Source organism: Pygocentrus nattereri, chromosome 10 (assembly GCF_015220715.1).
Source record: "Pygocentrus nattereri isolate fPygNat1 chromosome 10, fPygNat1.pri, whole genome shotgun sequence".
In the NCBI taxonomy this organism is placed as follows: Eukaryota; Metazoa; Chordata; class Actinopteri; order Characiformes; family Serrasalmidae; genus Pygocentrus; species Pygocentrus nattereri.
Genome location: NC_051220.1, coordinates 19,863,456 through 19,886,542, shown reverse-complemented (window position 1 = coordinate 19,886,542; position 23,087 = coordinate 19,863,456). Strand labels below are relative to the sequence as shown.

Below are 23,087 nucleotides of genomic sequence, written 5' to 3'. Positions count from 1 at the left end.
CCATCCGCCTGCACCATGAGCATGTGCTGTATACAATAATTTCAAGTTTCATTTATTGAGGTGCCTATCAGTACATGCAGTACTCACTATTCTGGCACAGACATGCCTCCCAGCGCTCGCCAAAACTCGGAGGAGCTTCACAGCCGTAGAAACAGGCAAACCATATAAAGAAAGTGGGGCTGGAGATGTGGGTGGAGTCCAGGAGCAAGGTACGAACTCTGACATCACAGTCTCCATCAGCCGGGGGCAATCAAGTATCTAGATGTGGCAAACATCTTGAATAGTTTAAATAGTTAAAAAAAAAAAAAAAAAATCTGAATTTTGACAAATTTATAGTCATGCAGTCAAGAAACCATATAAGGAAGTCTATAAGATTATCTAACAACTCGTTTGTGGCAAGTCTTTTGTGTATGGAGTGCGCATGATGCTAATTGGTGGTGTATAAGGTTCCATTACTTGTACATTTGCCTTATAGCCCAATAGCCCAAGTGAAAAACTACAGAAGACAATGAACGTTTTGGCTGATGAGTTACAGCCAAATATAAGAGGCAAAAATTGTGCAAATTTGCTTTTCAGCTGTATTAATGAGTTCAAGACGAGGACTGCAACATACTGTTTTTTAAAGCACACAAGGGACTGTAATGCACAAATGCAAGCGAATTTTTAAAAACAGATGTCAAAAGATGAGAGTACTATGTGGAGACTGTAGCAAACAGAATCACATCAGAAACCTTTCAGGGTTTTACCTGTGTGGCTGCTGAGGTTGAGTGACGAGCTATTCTAATCAAAATCTCTAGAACATCGACAACAACATGAGGCGCAGGTCGTACAACCTCCAGAATGTACCGCAGCCTTTGCAGAAGCTGCATCTTCAACAATCCCTAAGAACAGAGAAGGCAAAGTAGAAGAAGGCACACACACACAAAACTATTCTGTAATAAATCGCCTGCTAGACTGAACATTTTAAAGGAAGTCGTCTGTGCCACTCTACAATACACATTAAATAAAAGCATATATCGTCTTAGCTTCATGTTTTCTTCTCACCTTGACAACATCCAGTCGGGCAACATCATGATCTGATTTTCTGCCTTCTTTCTCTTTAGCTGTTTCTTTCATGGACTCATCCAGGCCTTCATCATCCTCATCTTCCTCATCCTGAGCGGAGGGCAGTAGGGGAAAGGCTGCCATCCCTAGCAGCCAAGGGAACATGTTGTCAAGGCACTCCTACAAAGGACAAAGCAAATACAGAGGGAAAAACATGAGACTTGTCCTTTTTCATATGTTGTACTCTCAATGGTTTGAAAATAATACATTTAAGAAGGCAAAAATGGAAAGAAGTATGAAACTTTTGCCACCATATCTGGTATGCTTTTGAAATTTTTTTTTTTAAATACATACACAACTAGTGATTGCCAATATGCATTTGTGAGATCATGCTGGTGTGAGTTCTTGCCAGTTTCTTTATTTCAATGATGCACACACAACTGCTACTTAATTACTATTAGCTCCCATGATGTGTTCTGCATTTAAATGGTAAGCCAAGGTTTTTGTTGCTTGTGCCTCACCTCATCGTCGGGGGACACCAGCAGCGCTCGGAGAGCATGCACAGCTGCTGACATCACGCCTTCCACACTGTCGTCCAGAGCAAAGCGCAGGAGAAAGAGGAGGCCAGCATCTAGCAGAGAGGTCAGCACATTGCCTTTAAGAGAAGAGGAGTATTCACCAACATGGGCCTGAAGACAAAATAGCATAAGCAAACAATGAATATGAGAAGAATTGGGAGAAAAAAATAAAATATATTCAAACTTAACCATTAAATACTCCCTGCACTCAATAAGTCTTTTTGAATGCCTTATTATAATTATATCAGACTAACATCTGTAACAAATGTTTTACTGTAGCACAAAGTTCACAGTTTCATTCCACTGAAAGCAGGAGCATTTCAGCTCACTTTCCAGCTTACTGAAGCTTTATTAATGAAAGTTTTGAAAATAAAGACTCAAATCTGAGCGGGTAAACCTGGGTTTTTGTGTGTGCAGATGTTGGCTTAAGCTGCCTTTGCTTCAACATCTTCACCAGCACAAGGTAACATTAGCTTTGTGAGAAGGCCTAAAAAGCACAACACACAACCATGCAGGTTCATTTAGAGACTAAAGACTCATATATGAGTGAGTAAGCCAATGTTACAGCGTGTGGAGCTGTTAGCTCAAACTACTTTTAACTGATATCCTTTGTAGCACCAGAGGTTAAAGCTAGCTTATGGAGAAGGCCAAATCACCAGGAATTCCAGGTCACTGATGCTGCACTGAGGCAGGGGATAAATACTCAGATATAAGGGAGTGAAAAGTGGTTGGTGTTGGAGTAACATAATGACAGAATTTTTCTGATTACCAACACTACAGTAGGAGCATTGTTTTTGCTCTGTCTGTTATTTCATTTGCTCAGCCAGTAACAAAGACAGAATGCAGGGCAGCGTTTGAGAGTGGAGTGGCAGACATTTCTCACACATCAAAGAAAACCTGCTTGAGATGAGTCATTATATATTGAGTCTTGTATATTATCATATAATATTTATTTGATGTCTTGAACATATGAACAACACACTACGCCGTCTGTTTCATAAATTGTATAATTTGTGGCAGTTATTACATGAAAAATATACAGCTATTTTTTTTAGTATGGACAGGCTTAACACAATGGACCAATCACATGCCAGAAAACTGCCAAGAAGAATAAGAATTTTAAGAATACATTTTTATAATATCTATTTAAGAACATCACTCATGCAGCAAGATGGAAGACATGAAATTACTTGTGTACAGTCTGTAGAGCTCTGTTGCTGAGACTTTCCAGTATGTAGTTCTGCAGCACAACCGATGTGTAAGGATGGCCGTTATGTGTGACCTGCAGCAGTCATGCTGCCACATAACTCATGTCATGTAGTGGTTGTCAGTGTGGGGGAAAAAAACAGGACTAGCTTTTGGCATGGAGAGGTACTGGAGTGGTTTCAGAGTGAGAGAGAACAAAGCTCAGGGCTTTTTGTGCCTGAAATGTGGTAATTGTATCCAAGTCCAAGCACAACTTTTAAAGCCATAAAGAATATACAATACACCTATCCTTCAAACCCATCATCAGTTGTTCCTTTGTTGGTCTCTAAACAACATGTGCAGCCAAATAAGTACAAAAAAATTGCAATGATATCAAAACAAAACAAATAGCTTATTTGTTGCAGTTCTTTTTCAAAAGTAGCATGGTTGCTTTCATCATTAATAAAGCAGGTCTACTTTATTAATACACAATATATGGCTCCTCACCTACATATACAGCCATATTCTTGCTTTGCGACCTTTAAAAACATGCAGGAATATTCTCCACAGACATATAATTAAGCAATAAGCCACAAAAGGCCAGGCATTACTGCCATTTTATCATGGGGAAAGGTGTTCTTAGTTACAACACGAAGTGAAGCTGAAGAACGCCCATCACTGCATGTTAGTTATTTTAATGAACTTGAGTGTTTGTCATACCACAATGATGTTGTAATGCAGCACTAGTTAATACAAAAACTTTCCTTTATAAGCACTTTTTGGTCACCAAATTACAACTGCGTGTCTTATTTAGCACCAAACTAATGCCCCTTTCCTCCCACAATGGCTGAGCCTCAAACAGCTCTCTGCTCCCTACATAATGCACTACATAGGAATTTAAATACTGGCTCCTGCATCCCAACATCACATAATACAGCTAAAATACTCATTTGGCATTCATTCACATTCAAACTCAACAAATAGGCCACTACTTGGCCGCAGAAGCATAGAATTTCAAAATTACATAGTATACTACTTGGGGAATATGGAGCCTTTTGAAATTTAGTCTAGATTTGATGCTACTTCGGACAAACACAGGCAAGCATTTTTGAAATTTTACAGTGAATCAGAACAAAAGTATTTTAATTCAAGCCTTTGACATTAATGATGGAGTTGTCTAGGCTCTTAACTGGCTTTTAGCCTGTTAGCTAGCTAACCAGCCTAGTTCTGGTTAAAAAATATGTTGTAAGTAGTATGGGGGAGGGGTGGGATTTAGAAACAGACAGATAGGAGGCATTTACAATTTGCATAATCTTGCACATTCATAGATCTTCACATTCTTAATTAGTACAAGTTTAGAGATGCTCCTATGCCATTTTAGTACTTTTATTTGGGCAAACGTATGTAGCACTTAACAAATTCTTTAAAAATTATTCTTATTATCACTCATTAAACCTCTTGATTTGTTCTGAGTCTTTGTGGAACAGCAGAGTGTGAGAAGCCTCTTTGAGCCACAATCACATGAAATAATCTGCTACACTTGCAACCACTGCTTGGTTCCTTGTTTCTCCCCTCTGGGCTCCTCTACATTTTGTCCTCGTTTTGTCCTGATTGTTAATTGCAGCAGAGGCGGAGGGCAATTTAACACAAGTCAACTGAATCAACTTTATTGATTTACCTTTGACAGGATATGAGCCAAGGTGTTAAGGGCCAGGCTCCGCTGCTGGGTCAGCTGACTGCGAGAGAGAAGGAAAAGCTCCTGCAACGAGTAGCCTGCCAACTAAAAGACAAAGAGACAGAGAGACAAAAAAACGAAGGCACAGAGAGAGAAAGAAATTGAGAGAGAGATTCAGTACATCCAGTCAACATAAACAACAAAAAAACAATAGATAACCTTTGGTAAATGGAGTTTATGTTAGATAAGATTATCTAATTTGAGTGAATGAATTCCCTCAAGAATCAAAGCCATTTATTTCAAGCGACTGACCTCTGGCTCCTCCCCATGGTGGTGCAGGCCAAGATGAGTGGGCAAATCTTCCGTGGGATGGATAACAGCACCAGAAAAATCAAAACGAGCCTGCATAGACTGTTCATGCAAGACACACACAGACACAATAAGTCTCTGAGGTTGGAATGTTTTTGCAGGCTAGGTGCCCATACAACATTTCATACACTTGCCTCATCCTGAAGTTCAAACCTTGTACTGAACTGAACTAAAAAAGGCAAATGGCTGATGGTAGTAGCACAGTACGCTAAAGACTTAAGGTGAATAATTTCTCAAATGATTTGTTACCTTTTTAGTGCTCCGCTGCCTTGGAGCAGGCAAATCCCTTGTCCATTCCAGTTTCTCAGGCTCCAGCTTGTCCATACGAAGCCACTCTTTCTGGGGCTTGACTGGTAGCTCCATCTCTACGTAAACAAAATAATAACAATAAAGAACTAATCAGAATGTTATTACATTATATTTTGTAATATAAACTCAATTATTTGTAATAAAAACAGGCACACCAGTGAAAACACGATCAAAATACACTCCTGCTAGCTAATGACTACTAAATCCTTTTCAGTGAAATGTGAAAAATCGCACCAATAAGAGACTTCCTTGAAACGACAGTGTATTAAAAAAATGTTTTTTAATGTTTTATACTGGACTATGAGAATTTAATTTACTAAATTCAACAAAGAATGAAGAATTCCACTTATTATCAACTTATTACTAACAAGCAATAGTGGCAGAAAAGGAACCATGATTCTTGATTGGCTTCATCCATCTTAAAAGCAGATTCTCATGTTTAAGCTCCTCTATCTATTTTCACTGTCCCCTGAAGATGAATCGAGGTCTACGCTGGCTAGCTTGCGCTAATCAGCCTAATTGAAATCGATGACTCTGCCCGAGTGTGCTAATCTTGCAGCTCAGCCGGATGCTCTCTGCCAAATGGACATTAGTGCATATGTGCAGTTAGCTTACTTGTACAAGCAACTAAAATAAAGACTGCCAAGCAGCCAGGTGCACTGGAGTGGAGACAGTGCTGTGGAAGACAACTTTCATAGGCTTTCGCTGCAACTGCTGTATGTAGCTACCAGAGCAAGGCTCAGTTTACCTGGTGTTTGTTGCTGGACTTACAATGTTATGCAGTAACATGCACAAGTAATATTTAAATGCTAAGTGACATCAAGAAAGAAAAGACCAATGCTGGCAGCATATAAAAATGAAATTTCAAAGCAAAATTACATCTTTATGGTCAAAACAATGCAGTGATTTAAGTTTATTCCATGTAGTGTAAACTGTTTACTGAACAAAATGCAGTCTCCCAAAAGCATCTTAGTGTTAAAACCATCTAATCTGGTAAACAGGGTGTTGTTCACTGCGTTGCTCACTCTACCATGTAAGGAACACCTTTACGCTAAAATATTTTCAGGCATCACCAAGTCATTTGTTCCAAGACCTCCCTTGACTTTGATTGGTCCTGATCACCACGTGACTTGTTCAGAGAACTCTCTCTGACTGTAAATGGTTCTAACATTATTATTTGCTCTGAGACCTCCCCCTGACTGCAATTAATTCAACATGTCATCTGAGACTCCATCCCCCATGACGTGTTCCAATCACCTCTTGCTGCTTCCCATATCTATGAATTACTAGATATTTTTATTGAAAAGGTCGCTTAGCTATCCAAAAGTGATTCTTCGATGGCATCACTGCAACCCTTATTGTTGTATTCCATGATAAACAGCCCCTAGGCTTTGAGGAACCCATTTTTAAAAACATAGTTCTTTTTAAATATACAGCATGCTTGGTAATTTGATGTCATTTAGATCTGTTGTTTGATTTACACTGCCGGCTTAAATGTGCAATCAAATGAATACCATATTGATATCAGAAAAAACAATATTTGAAACAGGTTTAACGATACACCCCTCTCCTCTGAAATTTTATTGTGTTTGTTTTCTTTTATGGAAGCCACAGTCACTGATAAAACTAGGCATCTGAATGAATCCTCTATTTTTGTATCGCTTATAGTTACTACACTGCTTCATGAGGCCATTCTTTTGGACAAGGACAGTTCTGCAATCTTTGGTTCTGAAATAAATTTGGCATTTCTTTGAGCTGAACCAGTACGTTTAGTACATAATCTGACACACATGGAATTAAGATGTAATGGGGTGTTCAAATGAACAGTTACAGTTTTTTGGCCCAATCACCACTTTCATCCTGTTGTCCTCATATGACTCCAAAATTGGAAGCCTCTTAGAATATTTTTCCATCAGTGTAATAAGCCAAGATTGGATGCCAGGGCATCACCTCCTGTCAAGAAACAGTTTATGGCTTTCTGTTGTGTTTTGGCACAGTCTATAGTATCTTCAACAACCTGTTTGAAATTAGTTCCAAGTCTCATGGTTTTACCCAAGTTCAGCAAAGGTATCCATACTATACATTATTAAGGAATGAATATAAGGAATATAAGGAAGTTCGGTAGAATGCAAGGGACTGAGGCATTGCTCACCTGTGATTGGAGGCTGAATGACAGATTCAGCCTCATCCTCTTCATCCGCATCCATTGTGACCTCCTGAGAGTGCAGCTTTGGGTCTGTGCCATGAGGCTCTGGAGCTTTAGTTTCAGTGACAGGCTGGCCAGAGCATGTCTCTCCCTCAAGAGTAGAGGGCACCGATAAGGTCTTCTGAGTCTTCCGCGACCTCACAAAGTCCACCAGCCTCGGATCTGAAAAAACAGGAAGGCTGATGACATTAAACAGATAAACTAGGCCCGTCACAATTATTGCATAATCACCTAATCACAATTATGTGAGATGATCACAATTATTTAAACTGACTGCAATAACTTTTTACAATCATATAAACTGCAATAAGCAAAACGAGAACTGGGTAAGAAGGGTTGAAGCAAATAAATATAAACAGAAGAAAGCACTAAATGCATTCATTGAGACATATGGGACTCCTAAAAACAAAAACATCTAACTGTATATTCTAACGTTTATTTACGTCATGTGAGTCAGATGACTCATTCCAACATAGCGTATTTAGCATGTGTCCTGACAAAATTGAATTTTTTGCTTCTATATTCACGCTCAAGATGTAGCTTTGATAGATTCTATACCAGATTCTTTGTAACTGAGATATGTGTGTGCATACAACTGGGCAGCGTAAACAATTAACAAGACAATATTATATAATACAATTTACAAGACAATTAAACTGTTATTTCATTATTTATATAACAATTAATCTTCAGTTGAAATTTCACAATCGTGACAGTCCTAAGATACACAATGAAATACTGCATAACAGGTGCTTTCACAGCTACAAATGGTCTCATGCACTTACATTTACCGTCCACTGAAGACATTTCCCTTCTCGTACTAAATACAGTGCTCTAAATCAGTTACAGTGGAGCAAAGCAGATTAAGTTCAAAATCAACGTGAACTGAAAATCATAATGCATTTTCCTTCTGTAACTGTAACATGGCACCAATGAGGGTCTCTGAGTTAGTGCATTCACTCAATTATTTAGTGGGGAGCTGAAAAAGGCTATTATTGTTTAATACTATTTATCCCCACTTGCTTGTGCATGGCGACATTTTCAAAAACAGGAAGACATTTCTGAAGTGGGTAAAAGTCATTACATGCTGATAGAGGGAGGCAAAACAAGATATTTGCATTTAAAATAACACGTTACACTGTGTGTAATATCAGCAATATGAACTAACAAGATTAAATAGGCCAATTTTCATTTCAGGAAGGAAAATTTAGAAAAAGGGAATGTCCTTGTTACCTAACTGGGCCAACAACTTCTGCTGTTCCTCCAGAATTTCACTCTGTGGCATGCCCTGCAGCCTGGCCTGGTTCTCCTGGTGGATCCTAAGAGTTTCCACAGCACTGTCTGGACCCAGACCCTGACCTGACACCAGTGTAGAGCCATCAACAAAGCCTATGACAGAAAACGAAAACATGCATACACTCAAGTTATAATTCAGACATTCATTACTTAGGCATGCTTGGCCTGGCATGTTGAGATATTTTTAGTATTAGCTTAAAAAGAAAAAAATATGTCTGATGAAGGAATTATGATATGTAATGATTTATTGCACTCCAGAAGAGCAGAATTTTTAGATAACCACAATAAAATGTCTACATTTTATTAATTTCACAAATGTAACGTTTTTCCATAATGATAATCCAGATGGATCTAGTCCAGTTCCTATATTTCATAAGCACAAAAAAAATGTTTCTCACAAAAGTGAGTACACCCCACACATTTTTGGAAATATTTTATTATATCTTTTCATGGGACACACTATAAAAATAAAACTAGGTCAATGTACAGCTTGTATAGCAGTACAGATTTACTGTCTTCTGAAAATAACTCTACACACAGCCATTAATGTCTAAATAGCCGGCAACACAAGTGAGTACACCTCACAGTGAACATGTCCAAATTGTGCTCCAAGTGTCAATATTTTTGTGACCACCATTATTATCTAGCACTGCCTTCACCCTCTTGGGCATGGAATTCACCAGAGCTGCACAGGTTGCTACTGGAATCCTCTTCCACTCCTCCATGATGACATCACAGAGCTGGTGGATGTTAGACACCTTGCGCTCCTCTTCCTTCCATTTGAGGATGCCCCACAGGTGCTCAATTGGGTTTTGGTCTGGAGACATAGTTGGACAGTCCATCACCTTTACCTTCAGCAAGGCAGTTGTCATCTTGGAGGCGTGTTTGGGGTCGTTATTGTGTTGGAAAATTGCCGTGCAGTTTCTGAAGGGAGGGGATTATGCTCTGCTTCAGAATGTCACAGTAGATGTTAGAATTCATGTTTCCCTCAATGAACTGCAGCTCCCCAGTGCTGGGGCACTCATGCAGTGCCAAACCATAATGCTACCACCACCATGCTTGACTGTAGGCAAGAGACAGTTGTCTTGGTACTCCTCACCAGGGCACCACCACAAATGCTGGACACCATCTGAGCCAAACAAGTTTATCTTGGTCTCATCAGACCACAGGTTACAGCAATCCATGTTCATGGACTGCTTGCGGGCTTTCTTGTGCATCAGCTTCAGAAGAGGCTTCCTTCCCGGATGACGGCCATGCAGACAGAGTTGATGCATTGTGTGGCGTGTGGTCTGAGCACTGACAGGCTGACCTCCCTCTTCTTCAACCTCTGCAGCAATGCTGGCAGCACTCATACGTCTATTTTTTTGAAGCCAACCTCTGGATTGGACGCTGAAAACGTGGACTGAAATTCTTTGGTCGACCCTGGCGAGGCCTGTTTTGAGTGGAACCTGTCCTGGAAAACCGCTGTATGACCTTGGCCAACGTGCTACAGCTCAGTTTCAGGGTGTTAGCAATCTTCTTATAGCCTGGGCCATCTTTGTGGAGAGCAACAATTTTATTTCTCACATCCTCAGAGTTCTTTGTCATGAGATGCCATGTTGAATATCCAGCAGCCTCTATGAGTGAATTGTACCCAAAACACCAAATTGAACAGTTCTGCTCCCCATTCTCTAGCGAGTCACATGACACCAGGGAGGGACAACGACACAATTGGGCACAATTTAGACATGTTCACTGTGAGGTTTACTCACTTGTGTTGCCAGCTATTTAGACATTAATGACTGTGTATTATTTTCAGAGGACAGTAAATCTATACTGCTATACAAGCTGTACACTAAGTTATATCCAAATTTCATTTATATAGTGTTGTCCCATGAAAAGATATAAAATATTTGCAGAAATGTGAGGTGTGCTCACTTGTGATATTGTATGTTTATAAAAAGCATTGTAATTCAGCATCAGTGCACAATTCCCATATCACATTTCATGCAGAAATAAGACCTTGGAAAACTACAAAATGTGTAAAGGGCTGTCACAACTGATTACACAGCTAAATAATTTGATTATTTTAAAAAGATTAATTGAGTAATCAATTACTTTATCATTCCAAATGATAAACAAGGAAACATTCAAAAATCTCTCATGAAGAACATATACTTAAAAATAGTATATGGCAAAAAATGCACATACATTCTCAACAAAAGGGCTCTCTGGGTGATGCCATAACCCCTTAGGTTCCCCAAAGTACAAGGTTTGAAAAAGAAATTTCTAAGTATGAACAACCTATTAAAGGTTTAAAGAACCTTCACATCATGTAAGAGTTGAGGATCTTTACCAATTCAAGTACACAAAAACAGTGAATATAATGAGTTATTTTTGTTGCATAGCTTTCATATAAGGACTGAGGAGTGAATGGCATGTTGTGAAACTTTAACAATGTTTTTATATTAATTTAAACCACTTTTATATATAAAAAAGACAAGAAATGAAAAGTATACAATATGAATGCAAATCATCTGTTTTTTTACTGTAAGAAAGACCAGTAAGAGAATTTAAAATGTGTATTATCATTCAAAGACAAAATCATCAAGCGGACATATATATCAAATATTTCTGTTTAATCAGGTTTAACAGGTTCTGGGACTGCAATAAGGTCATGTCAATGAGAAAAAACAACTAGCACAGTCACCCTTTTCAGAGAGGAAGATCAAAACGCCTACCTGGGACCACATAACTGGATCCAAAGGCCTGAGGAGAGCTGACCTTTGGATCATTCTTTGAATCTCCACGTCCCAATTTAGGATTCCGTGCTGCTATCTGATGTGCAAAAATACTTTTTTTGCCTCCGGGTACGGCTGCCTGTCCAAGACAATTTCAACACCTCAGTTAAATAAAGACCAAAATGCTTCAATATCTTAAACAATGTCTAACCACTTTCAACAGGAACAATATCTTGTGCGTCATTTAAAGCTCCAGATCCTTAAAATGTATTCCCAGCAGCATGCCAGGAACTCCCACCTGCTTCTCTGCTGTAGACCGATGTAGGACTTTGGGGAAAGCTGTGCTTGTAAAAGCTGGGAATGACACTGGTATTGCACTTGTGTCTCTCTCCTGCAGTGAAGTAGATAGTAGTATTCAATAGGGTGAAACACATATTGATAGAAAAAAAATTCAATCTACTAATCAAGTCAGCTCACAACAATCCTGGAGAGGACAGCACTGATGTGAGTGTCATGTCTGTCCAGCAGCTCCTCTGGATCTTCATTCTCAAAACGCACTCGTTCCTTTTTGAAACGGGACTTCTTGGGGGGTGCAGGGGTCAGACTGGGTATCTCATCAGGTAGACCTGCACATACAGAAGCATCTCTAACAGCTAAAGAGTGAACTCTACAATGGATGTTGATGGAACAAGAAAAAACATTTGTATACAAGAATCATAATGACAAGCAATGACAATGTACACTTTCTTTAGTGAATGAGAGAGAGAAGATGTGGATTAATCTAAAAATCTGTGTAATTCCTAAAAAATGCACATACTTCTCTCAAAAACTCCTTTTTCAGGGAGACATTTGCAGGGGAAAGCCTTGGTTTTAGGAACACATTTGAATACTTATTTCAGTACAAGCACAAGAATTAAAATGCCAATGTCATAGAAAAATTTCACTTTCAAAATGATGAAGTATGTAAAGACAATTAAACATTCTAAACAGTCAATGTATGGAAACTCAGGCAGGAGTTGGAGAATTCGCAAAACTCTTAAATTTGCATCACCTAAATTTCCCTAACTTTAACTGTGAACAAGCCATAGCCCTAAGAAGCTAATTAAGATCTGAGAGCTTGGTAAAGGTTTTCTGAGAGCTCAAATTTCTTGGGGGTGCCCAACCTTTTGCATGGTCCTCCTTTCGTTTTTTTTTTCCATTCTAAAACTGCACAAACAAAAATAATACACGAATTTGGATGAAAATGTTGAAAAGAATGCTTCATGCCTTTTGGAGATCAGTTCATCTTCTACTCACTTAACTATTCACAGTAACACATTTTGACAGGGGTGCCCGAATTTTTGCACTCTATATATGAACAGCATACACGGCAGGAACTACTAACTTGATTTTATTACAAGACAAAACCTCTCAACAGTGATACGAATGCCACACGACCGTTTCCTCTACACAGTACAGGAATAATGTTCTCTTACTATTCTAGCTATTTTTTATCATCCAGCTCGGGAGACGCACCTGCTATGGTCACCACGTCTCTCTGGTTCTCCTGAGGCTCCTCGCTGTCATCGCCCGTTTTCTCCCCTCTCCGTTTATCGGGTCTCCTCACTACATTCACCGCCGACTGACCCCCCGAGGCTAAAAACCTCTCCTGCTCTCGGAGCAGGTCCGACTCGGAGTCGGTGGGCTTGGGACGCCGTAACATCCCCAAATCTGAATCTAAGAAAAGACACACGGGTCACGATCCACAAGTGACACTCCAGCCTTTATAAGCAGTTATGAGCTCATGAGCGCTCATAACTGCGTGTAGCTCATACAGATGCAGTTCAGGAGCCCCAGTAGACAGAAGCGCAGCGGCTGACGGAGCCGAGACTGACAGGCTTGTTTACTAGCGAGCTCGTTACTCACTGCGGCAGAGAAATGAGAAAATAAGGTACCTATGAACACAGAACACAGATACAGCGTGTTGAAATACAAGCATTCGGTCATATAATTTACCTTTTTAGAACCAACAACAGCTGTAGGTACTCTAATCCTCTTTTAGAAACCAAAATTACAGAATTGAACCGGCTGCTGAGACTCGACGCACATGCTGCAGTCTGCACGCGAACTACGTCCGGTTTGTAACATTTCAAAATAAAAGACTTATCATGAAAACAATTGTGATTTCATGGTTTACAACTATTTTGTATGCTTCTGGAATAAGATATACCACTAAAAGGTATGCCCCAATAGGCATCTAGAAAGTGCAGAACTGCAAAATGGGCAAATATAAAAACAGTTCAGTAACACCGCTTGGCATCCTCACTTATGTGTACAAATTGTAAACATTTTCCAGCAAAGCTTCAGGATAAAATGTGCTAGCTGAGTGTTTTCGGCGATAGGTGGGGTGGTGGCAAGACAGGAATTCATTGGTTAATTATATGTGGCACGGTGATATAAAAATCAGGTGACGTTTAAAAGGCAGGCAAAACTCACACTCCGACTTAAAGATTACATAAAACATTTTTTTTTGTCTTTTAAATGTTATATGATTACTTTAGCTTATTATGATCAGGGATATGAAAATGTAAAAAAAAACTGATTTTAAAATCAGGATCTACCACTCACCCAAAAAAGAGGATAGCTTTTTATGAGTTTTGGCTTCTAAAACAGCTTATGAAAAATGAAATATTAGTAATAACAATGAAAAGGTTTGTGAGGACTAGACTAGTTCACATCTCTCCCACCCTGATTTCACACCGTGCAGACTCTCTGGAGTTTCTCTCCGTGTTGGGAATCCTCCGCGGTTTGGCGCCCCCTGTCGGTCGGATTGGGAGCCGTTAGAGAGGGATCCCCCTCGCCCTTGGCTGCTTTCCCACCGGTAGAGCCGGACGCAAAGCACCTAGAGCCCATTTCCAGTGAGAAAAACGGGGGTCTCCGAGCTCAGGCAGGCGAATTGACTGAAATGTCAGTCTTGCCGCAGGATGTTGTCCCCAGATGTGGAAACTGATACGACTGCGGAGGACACGGCGCCCAGCAGCTCAAACGGCGGTGAAGACACACCGGCCAGTCTCGACACGTTGGAGGAGGTGAGAGACATCAGCAGCACATTCACTGCTCTCTCTCTCAGAGATGGAGAGGACACTACAGGCGGAGCGGCGCTGATTAGCCTGCTGCAGATCTCACAGCAGTCTTTTCATAAGTGCTTTCAGTTAACAGGCAGATTTTGAGATGTAGTCTTTTCAGGACATTCTGCAGTATCTCATGTCATCTCTTTAGTAGCAAAGACTCCCAGCCTCCACTCTTGTCCCTGACGTTAAACTTTAAAGCTAGCGAGGTATTGATTGTCATTGATGCTGAAACCTATTTTAGTCCTTTGCAGCACTTTGAGTCACATCAGCTCACACTGCAGACCGTCAGTGAGATACTTATGAACAAAACCTCTTCAAAGCAGCCCAAGTTAAGATTTCAAATAAATTGAACTGCCTTAAGTACATGGCTGTTCTCCTGAGAGACCACAGCCTGGACACAAGTTTAGATTAACTTTACATGACAAGAGTCTTTAAATCATAAAAACAGCTTTATTTGAACTTGAAATAGAAGGTGAAATATATGGTTGCTCTCAAATACTTGAATGTTTGAATGGCGTTGAATGTTTAAATTGAGGGTTCTTTAGTAAAGGCAAAGGTTCTATTTAGAATCATGAGTTCTATATAGAAAGAGTTAATGCTTAAATAGTTCTTTGCATGGTGAAATGTTTCTTCAGATTGATGGAGAATCAGAAGTGTTCTGTATAGTTCTCTGAAAAACTTTTGAAAGTGGTTCTATATAGTGCCAAAAAGGGTTCTTCTATTGTTTTATGCTTGACATAGTCACAATAGCAGAACCCCTTTTGGTGCTGTATAGAACCAATTTTCAAAAAGCTTTTATGTAGAACCATATACAACCATTGTCTTCACTAAAGAACCCTTTAATAACTATGTTTTAAGACTGAAGAACCACTTTCAAAGAGAATACACATTCTCCATCAGTCTACATAGAACCATTGTCTTTACAAAAGAACTCTTGAAGAACAATCTTTTTTAAGAGTGTAGAACCACTTTCAAAAACGTTCTATATAGAACTATACACAACACAACACGTTCTCCATCAATCTATAGAACTATTTCACCATGCAAGGAACCTTTTAAGTATGCAAATGGTTCTTTGAGTGTTCATGGCTGTACCTAGAACTTTTGTCTTTACTAACGAATCCTTGAAGAACCATCTTTCAATTTCAAAAAGGTGCCATATAAAACCATTTATAACATATTCTCTATCAATGTAAATGATCATTTCACCATGCAAAGAACCATTTAAGCGTAAAATGATTCTATATAGAACTCATGGTTCTAAACAGAGCCATTCCCTTAGCATAACATGAGAAAATGAGATGGACAGTGCTGTTCAGAAAGGTCACCCAGTTTATGTTTCACCTTCATCTCAATCCCCTACTGACACATACTAGTACTCCTATGCTTCCTTTTATCCGCAGTGACTTGCCTTTCCTGACCCTTTCATAGAGGAGTTCTTTTAGGTTTCACTCTCCTTTATGGTACTCAGTAATGTCCCAGAGATGAACTAACAGTGTTCATTTACATTCAGCTGTAATTCAACACTGGGGATTTGTCTGTGTAAAATAGTAAGGCTTTTTAGCAACAGTGGGGGACCTTCAGCGAATAACACCTGCACAACAACTGTGTCCCCTAATTTAAAATACACTACTTTAGCTACAATTATAATGAGATGTATAATGTAACCTCATTCACACTAAATAATTAGTAATGACAATAATTACTTAGTTTACATACTAAGATTGCACTTCCCAATATCTTATTAGGCTAAAAGGAAATTCCACTGATTTAAAAAAGTTTATGCATGATTCAACCCTTGAGATGTAAACAAAGTCATTCAGAGAGGTTGAATGTGAAACATCGTTCATTGTAGAAACACTAATGGGGATTATTTGGCCCTATAACCCATTGCCTGTGCCTCTCCACCATGAATGGCTGTTAAAAAATGTAATCTTTTTCTTCAATCTTCAATCTTTTTCTTCAAAACAGTGATAAAAACATCTCAGGCATCAGGCAGTGCTTTCCTAAACATTTCATGTAATAACATTATGTGATGTAGCTTTTAGGGCCATTAAACACTTTGGACGTTTGGTTCCTATCACCACCACAGTGAACAATTCTGACTAAGTAAGTTTCTCTAGAACACATTAAACCACTCTGAGTGACTTTGTAAACATCTTCACCATTCAGTTACACTGAAATTGTTCAAATTGCAAGAATTCTCCTTTAAGAAGTTTCTCTTTTGCCATTTGCGTTTCCAGAACACTTCTCTGTAGACATCTGTGAAGATAGGAAGAAAGAGTTTTACTGTAATCCAGCAATCCAGTTTTGAAAATTTAATAGATGAATAATAGCTTTAGGCTGTACATTTAGCTAAGCCAAGCTCAGTTGAATCCTGATTTATTAGTTATTTCTAACCGAATAAAAAAACAGACAGAAGAAGAATAAAAGGTTTCCACTTTGAAATATCAGACCTACATGGACAGTTCCAACATCAGGAATCCTCCTGATTATAACTACATATATCAGCCCAGGCCAGCTGAAGAGAACTGGTATTTTCCACAGCAAACATGTTTCTTGCTGACTTTCAGAGACAGTAAAGCATTCTGTTTCATGTGCCATCTCCATTATTAATGCTACACCGCCTTTCCTGCTCCCTTAAAAGCCTGTTGACCCTTATAAATATCAAAAGCTGTGCTATCAGCTGCCTAAACTCACAAGGAAGACTGTGCTCTCTTGCTGAACCTGACAGCATGATATTATTGTCACTGTCAGAATAAAACCTCATATCTCCAAAAAAAGTAACTGTATAGGAGGACGAAAAACATTCTTAATCATCAATGTGAGCATGGCCGTTTCTGTGTGTGCATTTGTTGTGAAATGTAGACATGTCAAAATAAAAGACAGTGTAAATAGCAGCTGGCATTTTACAAATGGAGTTACAAATGGAGACACAATGCTTTGTTCCAAAAAACGCTTCCTACTGTGATTCATTAGGCTATTGAATGGTTAATTTAGCAAATATGACAATCTTTGCAATACAGATTTTGGATAGCTGCTATATTTCTAAGATTGATCCAAGAGGTAGACAAAATTTCAAAATACAGTATCATGATATTTAAAGACATTTTCATAATACACATCATGATATTTATTTTTTCTTAAGTTTTGTACATTGAAACAGACAGAAGGCATCATTAGTGCCACACTTAAACAGGATCAGGAATGTTCTTTTTGTAATGACACATGGTGCATTTTGTCCTTTAGGTTCTATAGGTTTAAGAAGTGTATCATGCCATGATTTATCATGATGAGGTAAAATATTGTTATATAGGCCAGTATTGTGGACATACAGTGCTTAAAAGTAGTCCTGAGAAATTCCCAAAAAACAATTTATAAATGGTTTATTTCTTACTTTCCGTGATAAGCATATCATATTCATCAAAAAAGCAACCAGCAATAATAACCATGTTTACTTTCAAAATGATTAAGTAAGGCAAGTAAAAGCACTGAAACATTAGCAGGGCAAACGTTTGTGTCTCTGTCCTTCATGCAGGTCAGTTTTAGGCATTTTATTTAAGTATATATTTTGTTTCCTATCCCATTTTTTGGATGTCTTAAAGTCTTCCCAGAATGTTAAAGCTGCACTAGATAGGTTTTGGGAATCTGGAGACATCTCTGGTGGAAATATGTAATTGCACACAATGTGCAGAAGAATATTTTATGTCAGTTGTGTGAAGAGAACTCAAAACTTGATGAAGGACATGTCTTGCAGTGATGTAAGCGATTTGTCTACTATTGTCATCTTACCTTCATCAGTATATTGTTGTTTATTTGGATGGTTCTTTTTAAGGTCTGTGTGTGATGTTCTTACATAAAGACATACAATGTAGTTAAAAAAACTCCATGAAACTTGAATCAAAGCCTCTATTTCAGGCTTTACATGGAGATTCGCAGCAGCACATGCACACAACTTTTTAGTATGTTTGTCCCTTCTGGCCCAGTAATGCTAAAAATTACACAGCACAGCTTTAATGAAATGTTGAGCCATGTGTGTTGGATGGTACATTGGAGATTTCTGGTTTGAACATGTGCATTTGAATTAGTGTATATTTGTTATGAAGTAAAATGTGGGGTTAGGGAAACATTTTCTAGTTATAGTTCTATTGTTTTTTTTCAGTTGGACCAAAATATTGATTGATAAGTCATAGTATAGCTGAAATTATGTCCTTTAATACAGTACAGCACAATCTCAACAGTACATTCATAAATTAAATAATTCTAGAAACAAATGATGGTAGAAGTGTCAGAAAACTACTTTTAGGCACTGTTTAAACTAAGACTGTTTTACTTCAGTATAGCTTTAATGAACAATCTAATAGTATATCACTAAATGGATCCCTCCAGTACCTTCTCTATTTTTACTCTGAAACCCGTATCAGTTCTCTGATAAACACACACTTTGGAGTTAATTAGACATACAGTAAACTAGAGAGTTTGTGCAAGAATGTAAGTAATTAAGCCTGAAATGAGAGATAAAATAGCTACACAAATCCTCTGTCTTGTCAGGTCCCCCTTACTCACCAATCCTTTTCCCTTTAGGCAAGTGTAGGTTTTATAGCCAGTGCTCACAGTGCACTTTGTTTTAACAACATTCAGATCAAACAGCAACTCTCATGCTCATGGCTCAGCATGTTTGAGCATTAAGTGGTTAAGGATATAATGGCATATGTTAGCTGAAAATAAAAGGCATACATCTAGGAACTTGCAGTACCTTTGGCAATGGTGCCTCGTTTATATGGCCTTTTAAGATCAGTGGACTCAAATCCCTGAAGGGTCTCAAGGATAATCTATTACCACCTTGTGCAGTGAGTTTTCTAAGAGAACGATTCCATCATTGTCATGCACCTGTTTTCAGTTCACACCACTCTAGTCTGTGTCTTAAGGCATCTTCTGCACCCTCTCTCTCTCCTTCTGTGTCTCTACAGCAAAGGCCAGTGAAGCAGTCCTTGAGTGCATCTATGTGCCGTGAGACACACTGGCGCTGTCTCCTCTTGTCTCTGCTTATGTACAGCTGCCTGGGCGCTGTGGCCTGGTGCCAGCTCACTCGTGTCACTAAGCTGAGCTTTGACTCCTCCAGCACCTCCTTGATCTCCATCAACCCTCTGAGAGACGGAGGAGGCCGCTCCATGGTCTATCATGACAGCCCCTGCTCCAACGGCCATGTCTACATCCCCCTCGCCTTCCTAATCATGCTCTATGCGGTCTACCTAATGGAGTGTTGGCACTGCCGTGCCCGCAGCGAGCTCCAGTACAAGGCCAATGTGGACAGCGTCTATGAAAGAGTGCTGCGCATGCGCCAGGCTCGGCCATGTGTTTGGTGGAAAGCCATCAGCTACCATTTTGTACGACGGACTCGGCAGGTCACACGCTACCGGAATGGAGATGCCTACACCACAACGCAGGTCTACCATGAGCGTGTCAACACACATGTGGCGGAAGGTGAGTTTGACTACAGCCGTTGCGGAATGAAGGATGTCTCGCGGGACTTGCGTGGTTTGGAGAGTCACCCAGCTACAAGGTTACGCTTCACAAAGTGCTTTAGCTTTGCAGGAGCAGGACCTGAGAATGCATACCTTAACCAACGCGCCAGATTCTTCTCAGAGATTGAGGGCCTGGATGACTACATGGAGGCACGGGAGGGCATGCAGCTGAAGAACACTGACTTTAAAGAGCATCTTATAGCCTATGTGGATCCTGACAGGTTACCCTGGTACGCATCACAGGTTGCCTTCTGGCTGGCTGCTCTCCTCATGCTGTCATGGCCCCTTCGGGTTTTTATAGAGTATCGCACAGCCTATGTGCACTACCAGGTGGAGAAGCTCTTTGGGCTGGAGTACACTAACAGCAGCCCATCTCCAGAAGATGTCGCCCCTACAGGAAATGGCCGGTCTGGAATCCCTAGAGGAGACACGGTGGACAGCACAGAGCTGGAATGGCACATTCGTTCAAACCGCCAACTAATCCCAAGCTACTCTGAAGCCATGCTGATGAACTTGGGAAACTCTGTGTCAAGCCAGGGTGACAGCAGGGCTTCCAACTGCCTCTTGCTGGTTGACCACCCAAACCAGAACTATGGCACCTTGGTTCAAGACTGCGAGCACTGCTGCCAGCTTGAAGGAGGTAGACGAGCCACCATCACCTCCAGCTGCTCCTCAATCTTTTCCCGCCACACTTCTCACTCACAACTGTCTTTGAACACCTCCCGTTTCTCACTGTGCCGAATGTATGGTTCCAGGCACACAGTGGGGCTGTGGAGAAGCCGCAGCAGTACACTGACTGAGCACTGCTGTCCAGATGAACAATGCTGCAGGTCATACTCCAGCCAGCTGGCCCTCAACGACAGCCCACCTAACTACCAGGATGCCCGCTTCTTTCCTGTTCTCATTGTGCACAGGTCTGAGGGCTGTGGGGACTCTTCAGAAGTCAGGAGATACTATGTCCGGAGGGGGTCCTGCTGTCTGGAAACTTCCCTTTAGAACTGCATGCATTGTGACTTAAATAAAAAAAAGATGTTGGTCTAAAAGAAAGCATTATGACCTTTACAGATCTACATAGGAATCAATGAAGATTCTGAAGGATCAAATTGAAGCAGTGCACTTTCAAGAACTTTGTGTTGCTTTAATATCCAATATAAGTGAGAAGTGAAAACACAGCAAAGAAAAGCCTCTGTGGTTGGCTAATTAACTTTTTTTCATAAGTTCTCTCCTGTGCACTTAAGCAACTTTTAAGTTGTCCCTCTGTGTTGAATGTGGTTTAACACCAAGGGCTTGATTTTCTGATATAAAAACCCTTCAAATACCTTTGAACAATGCATGTATACCAAATCTTGATTGTATCACAGAATAGGTAAATGCTTGGAATAAAGCTTGAGAGTAGATGGTAAAGAAATGTATTCATACACTTAAGCATAGCTTAGGGAGCTCTACTGCTGAGATTCAAATAACAAGCATGTGAAACCTATAAAAAAGGTGAAAAGAAACATGACTGAAAAAATGTAGGGGTCTGTCTTCTGTACATATGTATTGAAAGTAGGGAATTGTTTGAATGAAATACATGAAGCTGATTTTTCTAGATAGTTTGACTGGATAAATCTGTGATTCACATTTTCACACAAAAAGCAATTTCAGTTCAAATGTTTTGCAATGTCCTGCAGCAAAGTTTCACGCCTACACTTTCTTTGTGTCACTGCACTGAATAAATAGTCGTCAGGGCAGAATTATTATGTATTACATATTGATTTGCACCAGCAATAAACAATTGGAAAAAGACCAGTCATACCCATAACTAGTACAATTATTATAATAATTTAAACTATTATACATTATATAATTTATATATATTATATAATTTATTATAATAATTTAAATACATTGTACATTTTTTTGTGGGTAAGCCCTAAGCCTTTAATTTAAGTAGGTTATTTTTGTTGTATTATTTAGCATTTGTGTAATCATGCAAGAACGATGAATGTGTAAATGCATTGGCTTTAGCGTTACATCACAAAAATGATGTAATGATGGTGATGATGATGGTAGCAGTTTTCTTCATGTAATTCTATGTTTCAAGAAAAAAATCGCTTATTAAAGACTCTCAACATGATTTTGTCCCACTTTCCCTGCTGAAAAAAAAAATACATAGAAACCATTAACTGTTTCTGTTGGTTCAAGATGGTTTTGTAATGTGCTTTGGCTTTTTTAATGGGTTGATATCACAATGTAACGGATCCTAATGGTGATCAACGGTTGCTTCTAAATGTATTTGATGGTTTCCTTATGGGATTTAAAGGTGTTCTACAGGAAACCAGTGCTCTCTGTTTGGAAATCATTACGCCAGTTCCCATTAGACAGCAAAAGTATTGGGTATTAATCTTAATGGTTTCTAATGATCCTTTTTCAGCAGGGTTGGTTCACTGCTGCTCCCATAATGCCACTGCCATCCCGTGAACTGAACAAACAATTTGGCGTATTCCAATAACAAAATCTTGCAAACCTGACTAATACAGTGGGTAGCGGTGTTAATTTCAGTTAATACTATGTATGTAACTTGCCACGCAATGTGTGCAGAAGTCCCTTAAAACACCAAAGTCAGGCTCACCACTCACGAAGGTCTATCATCTCTCAAAGAATTTAGTGATGCTAAGATTAATAACTGATCATGAAACTGGTTTATCAGTCTACTCAGGCTTTAGCAAGAACCTTACACACGTTTTGCTCGTTTTAAAGTAGTTCATAAACAAGCATTGATGGTGTTTCTTTTAGAGATGGTACGTCATTTTTATTTAGAGGTTAAGTATTGTAAAAGTATTCCCTTTAATCTTAAAAGTAACTGCATTCTGAATGCTGCCTTTACTAAATGTGACTTGGACTGAATGCAGATACTTGATTTCTGTATTCTGAATGTGTATTCCCAGTACTTATATTCCAGAACAGCCCAAACCTGAACGTGTTATATTAGGATTCCATCTGTAGATGTAAAGTGGACCCTGTAGGAGTCATTTCAACCCTGCAGGCTTCAGTTCCGTTCAGATAGTACAGCTTCATTCAACGCTGG

At 39.4% G+C, this 23,087-nt stretch overlaps 2 protein-coding genes across 2 annotated transcripts in view; one reads left to right on the top strand and one right to left on the bottom strand.

Annotated features, from left to right (window-relative positions):
- The window catches only part of rpap1 (RNA polymerase II associated protein 1), a 29,334-nt gene extending 15,856 nt beyond the window's left edge, over nt 1–13,478 (bottom strand). Inside the window, exons 1-14 of the mRNA XM_017713449.1 lie at nt 13,378–13,478; nt 12,898–13,098; nt 11,860–12,008; nt 11,681–11,773; nt 11,383–11,521; nt 8,600–8,755; nt 7,313–7,528; nt 5,101–5,216; nt 4,795–4,893; nt 4,486–4,587; nt 1,566–1,733; nt 1,045–1,224; nt 747–881; nt 88–258 (exon numbers count right to left, since the gene is read on the bottom strand). Of these exons, the coding sequence (XP_017568938.1) occupies nt 88–258; nt 747–881; nt 1,045–1,224; nt 1,566–1,733; nt 4,486–4,587; nt 4,795–4,893; nt 5,101–5,216; nt 7,313–7,528; nt 8,600–8,755; nt 11,383–11,521; nt 11,681–11,773; nt 11,860–12,008; nt 12,898–13,084 (1,911 nt within the window). The 5' untranslated portion in view covers nt 13,085–13,098; nt 13,378–13,478. The remainder of the gene's footprint in view (nt 1–87; nt 259–746; nt 882–1,044; nt 1,225–1,565; nt 1,734–4,485; nt 4,588–4,794; nt 4,894–5,100; nt 5,217–7,312; nt 7,529–8,599; nt 8,756–11,382; nt 11,522–11,680; nt 11,774–11,859; nt 12,009–12,897; nt 13,099–13,377) is intronic.
- A 762-nt stretch (nt 13,479–14,240) lies between these two features.
- LOC108436737 (transmembrane protein 151B) lies at nt 14,241–21,803 on the top strand. Its single transcript, XM_017713410.2, has 2 exons — nt 14,241–14,450; nt 19,463–21,803. Exons 1-2 carry the CDS (start codon nt 14,346–14,348, stop codon nt 21,011–21,013), a joined length of 1,656 nt encoding a protein of 551 aa, XP_017568899.1. The 5' UTR covers nt 14,241–14,345; the 3' UTR covers nt 21,014–21,803.
- Nucleotides 21,804–23,087: the final 1,284 nt, after the last annotated feature.

What these genes read in the sequence shown, in the direction of transcription:
- LOC108436737 (XM_017713410.2), top strand. Translation starts at nt 14,346, where the DNA reads ATGTTGTCCCCAGATGTGGAAACTGATACGACTGCGGAGGACACGGCG. An exon ending in GTCTCGACACGTTGGAGGAG is followed by an intron (nt 14,451 to 19,462) that starts GTGAGAGACATC and finishes GTGTCTCTACAG; the next exon opens with CAAAGGCCAGTGAAGCAGTC.